A 13,980-nucleotide genomic window follows, 5' to 3' on the forward strand; every position below is an offset into this window, starting at 1 on the left:
CAAGTTTGAAATGTGATACGACCTTGACAGTACATACCAACCAAGGGTCCATTGACCTGCTGCATATTGCCCAAGATCTTCTGTCCCAGCAAATGAATCAGCCTCGTGACGACCTGAGGATACCTCCTCTTAATGGAGTTGAGAGCTCCTTCAGGCAGCTTAGCCAGCTCAGAGTCCCTCACAGCATGGACCGTAGTGGCTCGGTTCATGTGGGTCAGGGCCTCGACCTAGATAATTCAGATTTAACCGCAACTTGACATTATCCACTTCAATGCTTCATTCCAAGGACCTAAAAAATTTTTTAACACGCACCACGCCAATTAGGTCTCCGCGGCCATATTCTCCTGCAAGCTCCTTCTTCCCATTATCCTTTGCAATGACAGAGCGCAAACGGCCACTGAGGACAATGAAGGTGCTGTCGGACTTGTCTCCCTGTCTACATGCAATCAGAAAAGATTTCAAGTACAGTTCCTCCACCCACATTAATAATTATAATGGCATTTGTATTCTTAAGCATCAACATGATCATGAGAGGAACTAATGCAATTGTTTGCTCACAGTACAACATTCATCACCGTTAATTGATATTTTCTTAAATCTGTTTCAGCATCGGGTTTTGGAACACTTTGAGACACCACTGCTAGCATCAAAAGCACAAAGGTGAGAGAGAGAGAGAGGGGGAGAGAGGGAGAAAATGCTCTATGCTTGACCATTTCTTTTCAACACTGAAAATCAAATTTCCATTCATCCATCCATCATCTACCGCTTAACAGGGGCCGGGTCGCGGGGGCAACAGCTTTAGCAGGGAAGCCCAGACTTCCCTCTCCCTAGCTACTTCGTCCAGCTCTCCCCGGGGGATCCCGAGTAGTTCCCAGGCAAGCTGGGTGACATGGTCTCTCCAGCGTGTCCTGGGTCTTCCTCGGGGTCTCCTCCCGGTGGGGCATGACCGGAACACCTCACCGGGGAGGCGCTCAGGAGGCATCCGAATCAGATGCCCAAGCCACCTCCTCTCGATATGGAGGAGAAGCGGCTCGACTCTGAGCCCCTCCCGGATGACCGAGCTTCTCACCTTATCTCTAAGGGAGAGCCCGGACACCCTGCGGAGAAAACTCATTTCGGCCGCTTGTAACCAGGATCGCGTTCTTTCGGTCACAACCCATAGCTCGTGACCATAGATGAGGGTTGGAACGTAGATCGACCGGTAAATTGAGAGCTTCGCCCTTTGGCTCAGCTCCTTCTTCACCACGACAGACCGATACAACGTCCGCATCACAGCAGACGCTGCACCAATCTGCCTGTCGATCTCCTGCTCCCTTCTGCCCCCACTCGTGAAAAAGACCCCAAGATACTTGAACTCCTCCACTTGGGGCAAGATCTCCTCCCCCGACCCGGAGGGGGCACTCCACCCTTTTTCGACTGAGGACCATGGTTTCAGATTTGGAGGTGCTGATCTTCATCCCAACCGCGGCGCGGGCCCTGCGCCCGCGCCGCCCTTTTTCAGTACCGGTCCGCAAGATACGAACCCGCGGGGGGTCGGGGAGCCCGCCCCGACCCCCCCATTCGACTCCCGGCACGGCGGGGGCTACCTGGTTGATCCTGCCAGTAGCATATGCTTGTCTCAAAGATTAAGCCATGCAAGTCTAAGTACACACGGCCCGTACAGAAAATCAAATTTGACAGGTTTATTAACAACGGTCTTCATTGTGCTGTGTCAGATTTACAAGATGTTTGCTCCACCTTTGCAGGGACTTTATTTGGTGCCTGGGAAGTTCATTCATTCATTTTCCGAACCGCTTTTATCCTCACTAGGGTCACGGGGGTGCTGGAGCCTATCCCAGCTGTGTTTGGGCAGTAGGCGGGGGACACCCTGAACTGGTTGCCAGCCAATCGCAGGGCACACAGAGACGAACAACCATTCGCGCTCACACTCACACCTAGGGACAATTTTGAGTGTTCAAACAGCCTGCCATGCATGTCTTTGGAATGTGGGAGGAAACCGGAGTGCCCGGAGAAAACCCACGCAGGCCCGGGGAGAACATGCAAACCGGGGAGAACATGCAAACTCCACACAGGGAGGCCGGAGCCGGAATCGAACCCACGACCTCTGCACTGTGAGGTCAACGCGCTAACCACTGGGCCACCAGGCCGCCCTGCCTGGGAAGTTCAAAACAAAATACCAAACTATGAAACACTTTTATATAATTTACACTTCGGAAAACAATTAAACAAAAGCCTCCCAAAATGTACATTTTAGAAACAAACTAAAATAAGTCATCCCAACCGTGCGCAGTTAATAGCACGGCACAACATTAAATTGCAAAAAATAGGCTACGGTTATTAGCCTAGCATTATGTTGCAGGGGTTTCCAACTCCGGGCCTGGAGGGCTACTGTCCTGCCTGTTTTGCAGCTCTCCCAGGAGCAACACACCTGATTCAAATAATCACTATCATTGTAACGCTGCTTCAGAGCTGGCTGATGAGCTGATGGTCTAAATCAGGTCAGGTATGTTGCAGCTGGGAGTGCCGGAAAACAGGCAGGACAGTAGCCCTCCAGGTCCGGAGTTGGAGACCCCTGCTATATAGTTTGCAGTTCTTCCAATCCCAATGGGTCTCGCCTCCACTCTGGTCATTTCAGGAACATTTTCCGCATCCTGAGCATCTGGCTTGTACATTTACAGTCCAAATTACATACATCATGCCAACAACCTTCTCTTCCTCCAACTCTTTAAACACTTGAATCCCCTCAAATTTGAAACGATGCTTTCCAAATCGATTTCTGACTGGCTCTGTAAACTTTCCATCTATTGTTGTCTTGAAGTGATATCACACTTGTGGGTTTGACCTTCGTTAGTGTCTCACTTCAGGAAAACGATTACCGGTACTTTGCCAAACTAGAAGCGATTTCCCCCCCCCATGTTTTATTTAATATATTACCGGTATGTTTAATTACTTTACCTGTGACATAAGAAGACTGTAATTTGTTTTGAATTTTCTAAAATTACTTCAGAGTTGACCTTTAATTGTCAGTGTTTTGGCTTTTGTTAATTCTTAAACATACATTTGTTTCGCCCTTTTTTGGGATTTATTTTTGTAAATAAATAAAAATGTACATTTTGGGAGGCTTGTTAATTTGTTTTCTAAAATTTGTTTCATCCAGTGTAAAAGTTGTAAAAGTGTTTGACAGTTTGGAATTTTGTTTTGTACCTATTAGCCACCGTAACTTTAAGATGTTCAAAATTTAATCTTAAAGGACACATTTTGCTAATTGTGATAGCAGAAGGCTTACTTCAACTTTAGCCAAATAGTGGTGGATGTAATTTAACCCTTTCAGGGACAGTGGTTAATCCAGTGGACAGTTTATCATGTTCTCAGGTTCCAGGGTGCATGAAAGAGTTAAAAAAAAAAACACGCCCCCTCTATCCATTTCCAGATAATCAGTGCTTCTCAGCTATTTTACAGACACCAGCCAGATCTTCAGAGAGACAGACTTGTGAACATGAAACATGCAGCTACAAAAAATCATACACCAAGGCTAAATAAATGATTCGAATGCGTAATCCGCCCGTCGCTGTCTTCAAAGAGTACCTGTAGACAGCACGGCCAGCCTCCAAAGCCATCCAGTCCAAGGCAAAGTCAATCTGCCTGACGAAGGGTGACACCCTCCTCACTACAGTGTGAGCTACATTCAACACCACTCTGGGCTCCTCGCGCATTATCCTGCAAAGCAAAAAAATAAAAAATACATACTGTATTCTGTTTGCACCATAAAGATTCAGGGAGCATAATGCCATTTATGAACATAGCAAGAAAGTGGTGTCCATACTCATAAAAGTGAGCCTTTGATATGGAGAGGAATGTGCAGTCTTTATGAGCACGTGTGGTGAAGATGAGAGGTTCCCCGGTGAGCACAGCAAGGTGTCCCACCATCTCTCCCGGGTGGGTCACAAAAAGCAGAGTCTCGTCCTCACGGTCAATCATCCGCTGGTAAACATGGAGTAAACCTGAGATGACAGAGGTTTGGGGTGTGGGGTTGTAATTAGAAATTTAGACTAACCATCAGTGTGAACTCTCATGGAGGAAGCTGTGATATCTGTTGTAATGTTGAAGTATGGTAGCCACAAGTCCTGGAAGGTGACAAGTGATCAAAGCTGTTTTTGTTAAATTATCCCGTATTTTAGCAGGTTACAAATGTTGTCACCAAATGTCACCATACCTCTATTTGTTTGCCTTTAAAAACAGAGCTAATGCCAGAGTTAAACGAAGCCCCAGAAAACATAGACGTGACAGGGTAAGTTAGGTCCACAATCTTCTTCAAGAGCGATGTCATATCCTGAAAAAAAAGAATGAAAATACAGTAAAAACTAAGTTATTTGCTTTGAACAGTAGTATGTGAGCAACAAGAACAACATAATTGTGATTCTGAGACATTTGATTGTTTCCTCATGAACCTACCATAGCCCATTCACGAGCCCTGACCCTCATTCGACTGTTGCTTTTCTCCTCTGCATACAGCGCTCCCATGAAAGATCCGATGGAGGTGCCACCGACAATGTCCACAGGGATCCCTGCCTCATTCAGTGCCCGGATAATACCAACCTGGGAGCAACCCCTGAAAAGGACACCACATAGGAAGTAAGCATAATCACGGAGGGCACAGATCGCTTCCGAGGTGTGACTGATATATTTGTCAGATAGCTTAAATTAAGGAAAAGTTTGGAAGAAATTACAAATCTGGACAAAAATGTAACCACAGACAATAAAAATGCAACAAATTGCACGCAATGGATATAGAACCATCCATCATTGTGCTCAATATTCAGCCCTACGCCCAGGCCGGGCTCCCGCTCCAACTTAGCGTCTTAACTAGAACACGTGAAGCTCTCTAAACAAAGGCAACAGCTCAAAGATCGGGATATATACAAAAAACATAAGCCAATTAAAAAAAAAACTTCTTGATTAAGGGCACCAAATATACTGTAATACGACTGGTAAAAAGTTAATTATACAACAGATTTGTATGCCTTGTACTGAAAGGTACAGGTGGCCCAGTGGTCCAGTGGCTGGTGCGTCGACCTCACAATGCAGAGGTAACGAGTTCAAATCCAGCTCAGGCCTCCCTGTGTGGAGTTTGCATGTTCTTACGGGGCCTGTGTGGGTTTCCTCCGGGTACTCTGGTTTCCTCCCACATTACAAAACCATGCATGGCAGGCTGATTGACCACTCTAAATTGTCCCGAGGTGTGAGTGTGAGGATGGATGGTTGTTCGTCTCTATGTGCCCTGCGATTGGCTGGCAACCGGTTTAGGGTGTCCCCCGCCTACTGCCTGAAGACAGCTAGGATAGGCTCCAGCACCTCCCGCGACCCTTGTGAGGATAAGCAGATCGGAAAATTTAGATGGATAAATTAATTCTCTTTAACTCATCAATCATCCGTCATATGAAATGTTGGGTATGTTTTTGAACGCATGAACTGGCATTTTAAAAGTCCACAACTTTTTGGTCAATCGCGATGGTTGCACTGTCAGACTATCAGATAAATATCATTCTGTGTCTTGAACTGAGCGAGATGTCACACGACAAGACCCTGGCTAATTAGTTCAATGACATCAGGTCTGTTAATCAACAATAAGCTTTGCAGTTAGCAAACGTAGCTTGAGTTTTAAAATGCTACGTTTACTTTCTAATGTTTCCCCTTTTGTTCAAGTCGCTGTTTAAATACTGTATACCACAGGGGTGTATATAGTCGGACTTGCCTCCACACACAGCCTGGGTTCTGGTACCAGTTCTCTCGAGAGGGGTTGGACTCTCTTCCACTCTGGAGTTGCTCACGGTGAAAGGCGCAGAGCAGGTGTGGGCATACTCATTGCCCCACGGCTCAGTGCCTGTACATTGGGGTTCACACCGGTAGACGAGAGGGTTGCCTCCCTCCACCTTCGGGTGGGTGGACGGGCCCTGACTGTTGTTTGTGCATATGCACCAAACAGCAGCTCAGCATACTCACCCTTTTTGGAGTCCTTGGAGGGTGTGCTGGAGAGTACTCCTGCTGGGGACTCCCTTGTTCTGCTGGGGGACTTCAATGCTCACGTGGGCAATGACAGTGAGACCTGGAGGGGCGTGATTGGGAGGAACGGCCCCCCCGATCAGAACCCGAGTGGTGTTTTGTTATTGGACTTCTGTGCTCGTCACGGATTGTCCATAACGAACACCTTGTTCAAACATAAGGGTGTCCATATGTGCACTTGGCACCAGGACACCCTAGGCCGTAGTTCGATGATCGACTTCGTAGTTGTATCATCGGATTTGCGGCCGCATGTTCTGGACACTCGGGTGAAGAGAGGGGCGGAGCTGTCAACTGATCACCAGCTGGTGGAGAGTAGGCTCCGATGCCGATAAGGGATGCCGTCAAGCTGAAGCCACCTCCGACAGAGCTTTTCCCATGTTCCGGGGGAGACGGGGGGACATTGAGTCCGAGTGGACCATGTTCCGTGCCTCTATTGTTGAGGCGGCCAATCTGAGTTGTGGCCGTAAGGTGGTTGGTGCCTGTCGTGGCGGCAACCCTCGTACTCGCTGGTGGACACCAGCAGTAAGGGATGCCGTCAAGCTGAAGAAGGAGTCCTATCGAGTCTTTATGGCCTGTGGGACCCCAGAGGCAGCTGACGGGTATCGACTGGCCAAGCGGAACGCAGCTTCGGTGGTCGCCGAGGCAAAAACCCGAGCGTGGGAAGAGTTTGATGAGGCCATGACGGCTTCGAGGAAATTCTGGTCCACCATACGACGTCTCAGGAGGGGGAAGCAGTGCACCACTAACAATGTGTACAGTGGGGATGGGGCGCTGCTGACTTCGACTCGGGACGTTGTGAACCGAAGACCTCCTTAACTCCACCAACACGTCTTCCTTGGAGGAAGCAGAGCCCGGGGACTCTGAGGTGGGCTCTCCTATCTCTGTGGCTGAAGTCACCGATGTGGTTAGAAAGCTCCTCGGTGGCAAGGCCCCAGGGGTGGATGAGATCCGCCCGGAGTTCCTCAGGGCTCTGGATGTTGTGGGGCTGTCCTGGTTGACACGCCTCTGCAACATCGCGTGGTCAACAGCGAGAGTGCCTCTGGATTGGCAGACCGTGTGTTCTAACTACAGAGGGATCACACTCCTCAGCCTCCCTGGTAAGGTCTTTTCAGGGGTGCTGGAGAGGAGGGTCCGTCGGGAAGTCGAGCCTCAGATTGAGGAGGAGCAGTGTGGTATTCGTCCCGGCCGTGGAACAGTGGACCAGCTCTACACCCTGAGCAGGGTCCTTGAGGGTATGTGGGAATTCGCCCAACCAGTCTACATGTGTTTTGTGGACTTGGAGAAGGCGTTTGACCGTGTCCCTCGGGGAGTTCTGTGGGGGGTGCTTCGTGGGTATGGGGTACCGAACCCCCTGATACGGGTTGTTCGGTCACTATACCACCGATGTCAGAGTTTGGTTCGCATTGCCGGCAGTAAGTCGGAATCGTTTCCACTGGGGGTAGGACTCCGCCATGGCTGCCCTTTGTCGCCGATTCTGTTCAGAACTTTTATGGACAGAATTTCTAGGCGCAGCCGAAGCGTTGAGGGGGTCCGTTTTGGGGGCCTCAGTATTGCATCTCTGCTTTTCAGCACCTCCAAATCTGAAACCATGGTCCTCAGTCGGAAAAGGGTGGAGTGCCCCCTCCGGGTCGGGGAGGAGATCTTGCCCCAAGTGGAGGAGTTTGTATCATGGGGTCTTGTTCACGAGTGGGGGCAGGAGGGAGCGGTCGATCTACGTCCCAACCCTCATCTATGGTCACGAGCTATGGGTCTTGACCGAAAGAACGAGATCCCGGATACAAGCGGCCGAAATGAGTTTTCTCCGCAGGGTGTCCGGGCTCTCCCTTAGAGATAAGGTGAGAAGCTCGGTCATCGGAGGGGCTCAGAGTCAAGCCGCTTCTCCTCCACATCGAGAGGAGCCAGATGAGGTGGCTTGGGCATCTGATTCGGATGCCTCCTGAGCGCCTCCCTGGTGAGGTGTTCCGGGCATGTCCCACCGGGAGGAGACCCAGAGGAAGACCCAGGACACGCTGGAGAGACTATGTCACCCAGCTGGCCTGGGAACGTCTCGGGATCCCCCGGGGAGAGCTGGAAGAAGTAGCTAGAGAGAGGGAAGTCTGGGCTTCCCTGCTAAAGCTGTTGCCCCCGCGACCCGGCCCTGGATAAGCGGTAGATGATGGATGGATGGATACCACAGGGGTGCCCAGTACGTCGATCGCGATCGACCGGTAGCTGACGGAATGGTCCCAAGTTGATCACCAGGGGTGTTGAGGACAAAAAAAACCCCAAACATTTGTGTATCTCTGTGAATGTTAGTCATATACTTTTTGTGTAAATGCACACTGCACCTTAATCATCTTATCAGTGTCACTTTCACAAAAATCATTAAAATATAACTACCGGTAAATAAATAAATAAATAAGGCTGGTCACCTTCAACCTTATGGTGGTGCGTGACCTGTGTCACCGGAAGTTGTTAGCGCTCAGCAGTCTACAATTGCAGTAGGCGATCAGAGCTGTTGTGATACAGCTTTTATTATTATTACTATTTGTTGTTATTATTATCAGTCAAAGTTCATTTTGTGTACATTTCACCAATGTCACTTGCAAAGAATGGTAATCTGGTCAATCCGCCTACTGTGTTACGATACGTAACACAGATAGGTAACAGGCTGTGAAAGTGTGTCGCATGCATCCGTGGTCAGGTCTCCCACAAAAGTAGGCAGGAACTCCTTTCCACAAACTCATTTACGCTTGTGTGTACTTTATGCTTCTGTTTCGTTCATCTTAGGGGCCGTTATTTCTGTTGCTCATCAAGGCATGCGTGTGCAAGTGCGTGCGTATGCGCCCATGCACAGTAACGTGTCGATCGTGGCAGGTTGGTTGATCGAAAAGTAGATCTTAGGTTAAAAAAATAAAAAATAAAAAGGGCATCCCTGGTATACCACATTGTGACTGTGTGCGCCACATCCAGTCTCTCGTCATAAGTATCTTGTGTTCTTATTGCTCAATGCTGAAGAGCCAATCAAAGGACAACGGAGGATATGTTACATTGTGCAGCAAGATGACCAAAACTTCTGACATGCCAGAATCGTCGTCATGGTCCTGATTTTTCCCAGATGCCTCACGACCAATCATTGAGTACCGTACATCACACTACACGGGCTACGACGTGTCAAGACAGCTATGAGAAACTACGTCCAGAATCAGACTACATTTGTGTAGACTGACGTCGGCAGATCTCTAGCTATGTTATAAATGGAGTGTTTGCAATTGGATTATCTTAAAGGCACAGTACCTAGCACCTCCTCCACCTAGCACAACAGCAATGCTATTTCCTGTTAGAATCCTGGCCAGGCGAGAGAAGTCCGAGTGACGATCTGGACACTTTTCAAACACACGCTGATACAGCTCTCTCTGGTCACAAAGCAAAGAGATAACACTCAGAAACGATTCATGCTCACACTGAGAAATGAAGCACAGAAACTGCCGCAAATCCATTTCTCTCAAAATCTAAATTTGAAAAGTGTCAACTAGTCTAGTGAACAGAAGAGTTAATTGCTAAGTCCTTGTGCCAGTGTTGGTGTGAACTAGAAGTACCAATTTAGGCAAACTCCTCCTGGAGAAAACTCTGCGAGGACAGGACAGGTGATGGTGTCTGGAGATCCAGCTTCGCATGTTCAACCACTCAGCAGTCCCTTTGGGAGGGGGCCCATCCTCCCTGTGCAGCAAGACAAGTTGCTTCTGGGCTCTAACAGCACTACTCTCCAACATTTGCTCCAACTACAGGGTAACAAGCAGTGAAAATAGATTATCATGCAATGTAATTCATTCATTGCTGGAGTACTTTCCTTCATTTACTTTTTTGGGGGGGAGGGGGCTCTTTTTTGTGGAAAATAGTGGTATAGCCCCACTTTGTGAATAATTTCTGTGACTAAAAAATAATAACACATATATTCATATCTATATTGTTTCTCTGATTTTCAAATCATTTTATTCTGTTTTGAATTGTGTGCAACACAACATCCCAATTTCATCGGAATGGGTGTGTATATGGGTGATTCTCAGAAAGTGTGGTCCACCAGGATGGGCAAACGCTGACCCATTTTGATAGTTATCATTTTCTTGCCTTTACAACCAATCAATTTCACTGGTTACAATTGCAGACATATACTGCAGTGATATGACACACAAATTCACTGAGATCTGTGCTGTCGTTTGTGAGTGTATATGGTTGTGTGCGGAAACAAATAGTCAACACGGCCACTTCCTACAGTATTCGTGACTTGACAACAAAATTCATGTAAGCAATAACTTGACAAAATGTAAATACAACACAATACCCTTTAATCAAGTCCCAAGCGGTCTATAATGTCTTTGTGTGTGTGTGTGTGTGTGTGTGTGTGTGTGTGCACAATTATAATGAAAGTCGATTAGTTCCGGTTTCTATCCAGTGTCCAACCTACATATTTGTGCTTTACTTTAAAGGTATTTCAAATGATTTTATTAGAATATTTAATATTTATTTGTATGTTACTTTATTAATAGGTATGATGTAGTTAAAAAGCTACAAGAATGAGACAAAAAAACAAACTGTCACGTCCCGTGTTTGCCAGCAGGGGGCGGGCTTTCTGCCCGCCGCTTGCACACCTGTCACCCATTTGGGAGTGATTGCTCAGCCTTTATTTGGACGCTCTGGCAGTCTACTCACTGCCGGAGTATTCCACGCCGTGCCAATATTCTCTCGCCCAATTCCTATTTCGTATTAATCATTGCCTCTTAGCCTTGTGGCTGTTATTGCGCGTCGTTGTTCCTCTTTCGAATGAAATTTATAACATTGTCTAATCAGACCCTCCTTGCTATTTTTCCCGCAAGCGTTTTCTGTTGTTCTCTTTATTTATCCCTGGTCCTTATTTTGACCAGCTCTTTTTGATATTCTCCCGGTCGGGTATTTTGTGTTTGTATTAAAGACTCCTTTTGTTCTCTGACAAACCTCTTCCTGTGTCTGCTATTTCGGGGATCCACTCCTAGCTTTTTGTTGTACCCGAAGCGATTATTCTATCGCTTCGGGTACAACATGACACAAACAAAGGTCACCTTCACAGTGCATATTGAAAACCTTATTTAAGTCTTGTACTGTGAAAACGTTTTTTTTTTTTTTAAATAAGGATAATCAAACTAAAATGTGAGAGGTGTCTGGCGTTAAAGGTCAAAACAGAATAAGATTAAAATTTTTAGTTCTGTCTGGGGGACAAGAGACCATCAACTGCAAAGAATAATACAGTAGTGTAAATAGCTGCAGGTTGTTTTTTTCAATTCAAAGAAAAAAACAAGGTCAATCATGTCGAGCAGTCAAGTCCAGCCCAGGAGCCAATTATGGCCTGTTTCCTAATTTCCACTGGCCTGCAGTGTCTGGATTAAGATTAATAATGTGTGGCCCATCAGTACTGTTGACCACAGTTGAAGAGATATATTAACAAAAAAGTTATTCGATATTTAACCAGAAGACTGCAGCAGACCTGAGGTTATGCTCTAAGGCAGGGGTCTCCAACTCCGGGCCTGGAGGGCTACTGTCCTGCCTGGTATTTTAAAAAAAAAACTACAGACCTCTCCCACTGTTGGCTCCTGTTCGCCAAGTCCCACAATAATGATGCAATCAGCCTGGCGGATGCAGCGTTGCGTCCAAGGAGTAAGGCCCGAGTCAGATTGATAAAGGACGATGCGGTGGATGTCTTCCTGCTGGCCAAGCCAGCTGGACAAACGGTACTCATGGACACTACCAAGGGAAGAAACAAAATTCAAGTTTACTGCATGCACTATGAGGTAATCTCTTGTCTTCTGTCAGATGTGATTATTGGTTAATTTAAAATTTATGACACAAATCCATGTGTTTTGCATTTCTGCAGTTAGTTCGGCGCTACTTGCACTGGGCTATTTGAACCAAGGCAAACACGATCGATTTTTTTTCTCCCCTCCATCTCCTGTCTTTTTTTTTCAGCATTTGCGCTTCAGCCAATTTAGGGGTGTCATCACTACAATTTATAATGCTGACATTTTTTATACACTATCTACTCTGGGAGGTGCCCATAAAAATAACCGTCGAGCGATCACAATAATCATCACACATGCACACTGCGTGCACAATGTGCCACACATTGTCATGATGCTGTTTTTGGTCTGGCCAGCAGACGGACTTCGGTACGCACCTGCTGCCAATCTGTAATTTGTAAACTCTGTATTTAAGGTCTCTTCTGCTATGCACCTGTGTCGGAGTATTGTTTCTGGTATTGCTATTCTTGCTGCTCATGGAATATTTGGCTAGTGACCTCGTCGTGTTTCGCGTTTTGCACTCTCGGTACACCTGCTTTTTGTAAGTATGATTTTGGTTTTGTGATTTGGCTTTTCGCTCGCGTGTATTTTGATACATTGTTTTAGTTTCTGTTGGCGGTCTTTAATTTTCTCCCTTGCCTTTTGTGCAAGCACTTTTTGTTATTCGTCTATGTTCTCTCTGGTCCTTGTTTTGACCAGCGCTTTGTTACCTCTTTGTCGGTGCGATTATTAGCATTAAACCTATTTTTGTTACGGAGACCTTGTTTACGTCTACGTTTTTGGGATCCAGACTTAACTTGGCTTTTCCGTGTCGTGACACACATAGCTGAGCAAGCCATGGATGTATTTTTATATATATATTTTTTAAAACTCTGAACCTTTAGTCATACATTTCTATTGTCCTTGTGGTGGTTATGATGAATAGCTAGCCAGAGAGGAGATCAAACCTCTGGCCAGTTATTTATTTATAACCTCGTAGCACACTAGAAATGAACAAAAAACAAAACAACCTCAGCCCTCTCAATCATGGATGAGCACAATGTACATCAAGGTCAATGTGGTCATTCTACTGGCCAGTAATTTCTGATCATCGTCACCTTGCGCAATTGAAATAAACAGAATGCAGCATACCAACCTCAGCCCTGTCAATCATGGATGAGCACAATGTATGTCAAGGTTAATTCTACTGGCCAGTAATTTTTATTATTGCAGCCACTTTGTGCAATTGAAATAAACAGAACGCAGCATGGCTTACTTTGGGTGACAGCAAACCTAAACAGACTGAAGTTACAGTTCTCTGTTGTACCTGTCCAAAGCAGCAGAGCCCAGGAGCTGTTTAATGATGTCACTTGTCAGGAGTAATGTAGGGCCTACAGAAAACAAGGATATTGTTAGGAATTACGGAATTGTTGGCTGCCTTGTCTCCAAAACAAACTATCTGGCCTTTCCCCTGGATGGAAATACGCATGGAGTCTAGGGCCCCCCCCCCACCCCCCGCCTTCTCGGCCATGGACTGATAAGCCGGGACTGTCTTCATGATGAGCAGACCTCGACGAAGCAGCTATGACCTGTACACGCATACACATACACGACTGGACAAGCACACGCACATACACATCCTTGTTATTACCGTCTTCATCGCTCCGATTCTTTTTCCCCCGTGACGTGGTTCGATAATGCGGAGCGCAACGGCGAACCATGCAGCTGGTCATTGTTCGGCCGCGTCGCGGTTCCCCCCTCCCCTCCCCCCTTCCCATTCATCCTCCCCCTTATACATGTTATGTCTTGTGACTGTTGTAACTGTCATATGCTTATTCTGTGCTAGGGTCTTTTTTTTATCCTGGACTTAAATTATCCTCGGAAGAAGAGAGTTCGAGCGTGGGTTATTTTCCCTCTCCCGACCCAGCGTTTTTCCTTTCTGAATTCTGATTGTAATTTCCCCATTGCGGGACAATAAAGGATATCTTAATTGATAGATAATACAAGTTTAAAACTGCAGCTATGGGTTCATCCATTTCCTCAGCTAATGGATGTTGCAGTTGCAGCAGTGTGAGCAGGGATGCAGAGATTTCATTAGCATATGATTATGCTGTATTTTGTTTTGTTTGTTAAT

General features: G+C 46.6%; 1 protein-coding gene across 37 annotated transcripts in view; it reads right to left on the reverse strand.

The window, feature by feature from the left end:
* Window positions 1–13,980, reverse strand: part of pnpla7b (patatin-like phospholipase domain containing 7b) — a 72,262-nt gene that overhangs the window by 34,440 nt on the left and 23,842 nt on the right. For 6 of the 37 annotated variants that reach the window (XR_007962718.1, XM_052068158.1, XM_052068156.1 and 3 more), the window contains 4 exons: window positions 13,174–13,237; window positions 11,646–11,814; window positions 9,639–9,821; window positions 9,337–9,455 (listed from right to left, as the gene is read on the reverse strand). The exons of 10 other annotated variants lie outside the window; for them this stretch is intronic. Coding sequence is in view for 26 of the 27 variants with exons in the window: in XM_052068158.1 (XP_051924118.1) it covers window positions 9,337–9,455; window positions 9,639–9,821; window positions 11,646–11,814; window positions 13,174–13,237 (535 nt within the window). In the remaining variant the exon portion in view is untranslated. Of the gene's footprint in view, window positions 1–33; window positions 228–312; window positions 437–3,585; window positions 3,718–4,049; window positions 4,125–4,213; window positions 4,331–4,452; window positions 4,610–9,336; window positions 9,456–9,638; window positions 9,822–11,645; window positions 11,815–13,173; window positions 13,238–13,980 lie in introns of those variants that run through there. 21 more of the 37 variants (XM_052068182.1, XM_052068183.1, XM_052068177.1 and 18 more) reach the window with 13 other exon arrangements.

This window comes from Hippocampus zosterae, chromosome 6 (genome assembly GCF_025434085.1).
Source record: "Hippocampus zosterae strain Florida chromosome 6, ASM2543408v3, whole genome shotgun sequence".
Taxonomy (NCBI): domain Eukaryota; kingdom Metazoa; phylum Chordata; class Actinopteri; order Syngnathiformes; family Syngnathidae; genus Hippocampus; species Hippocampus zosterae.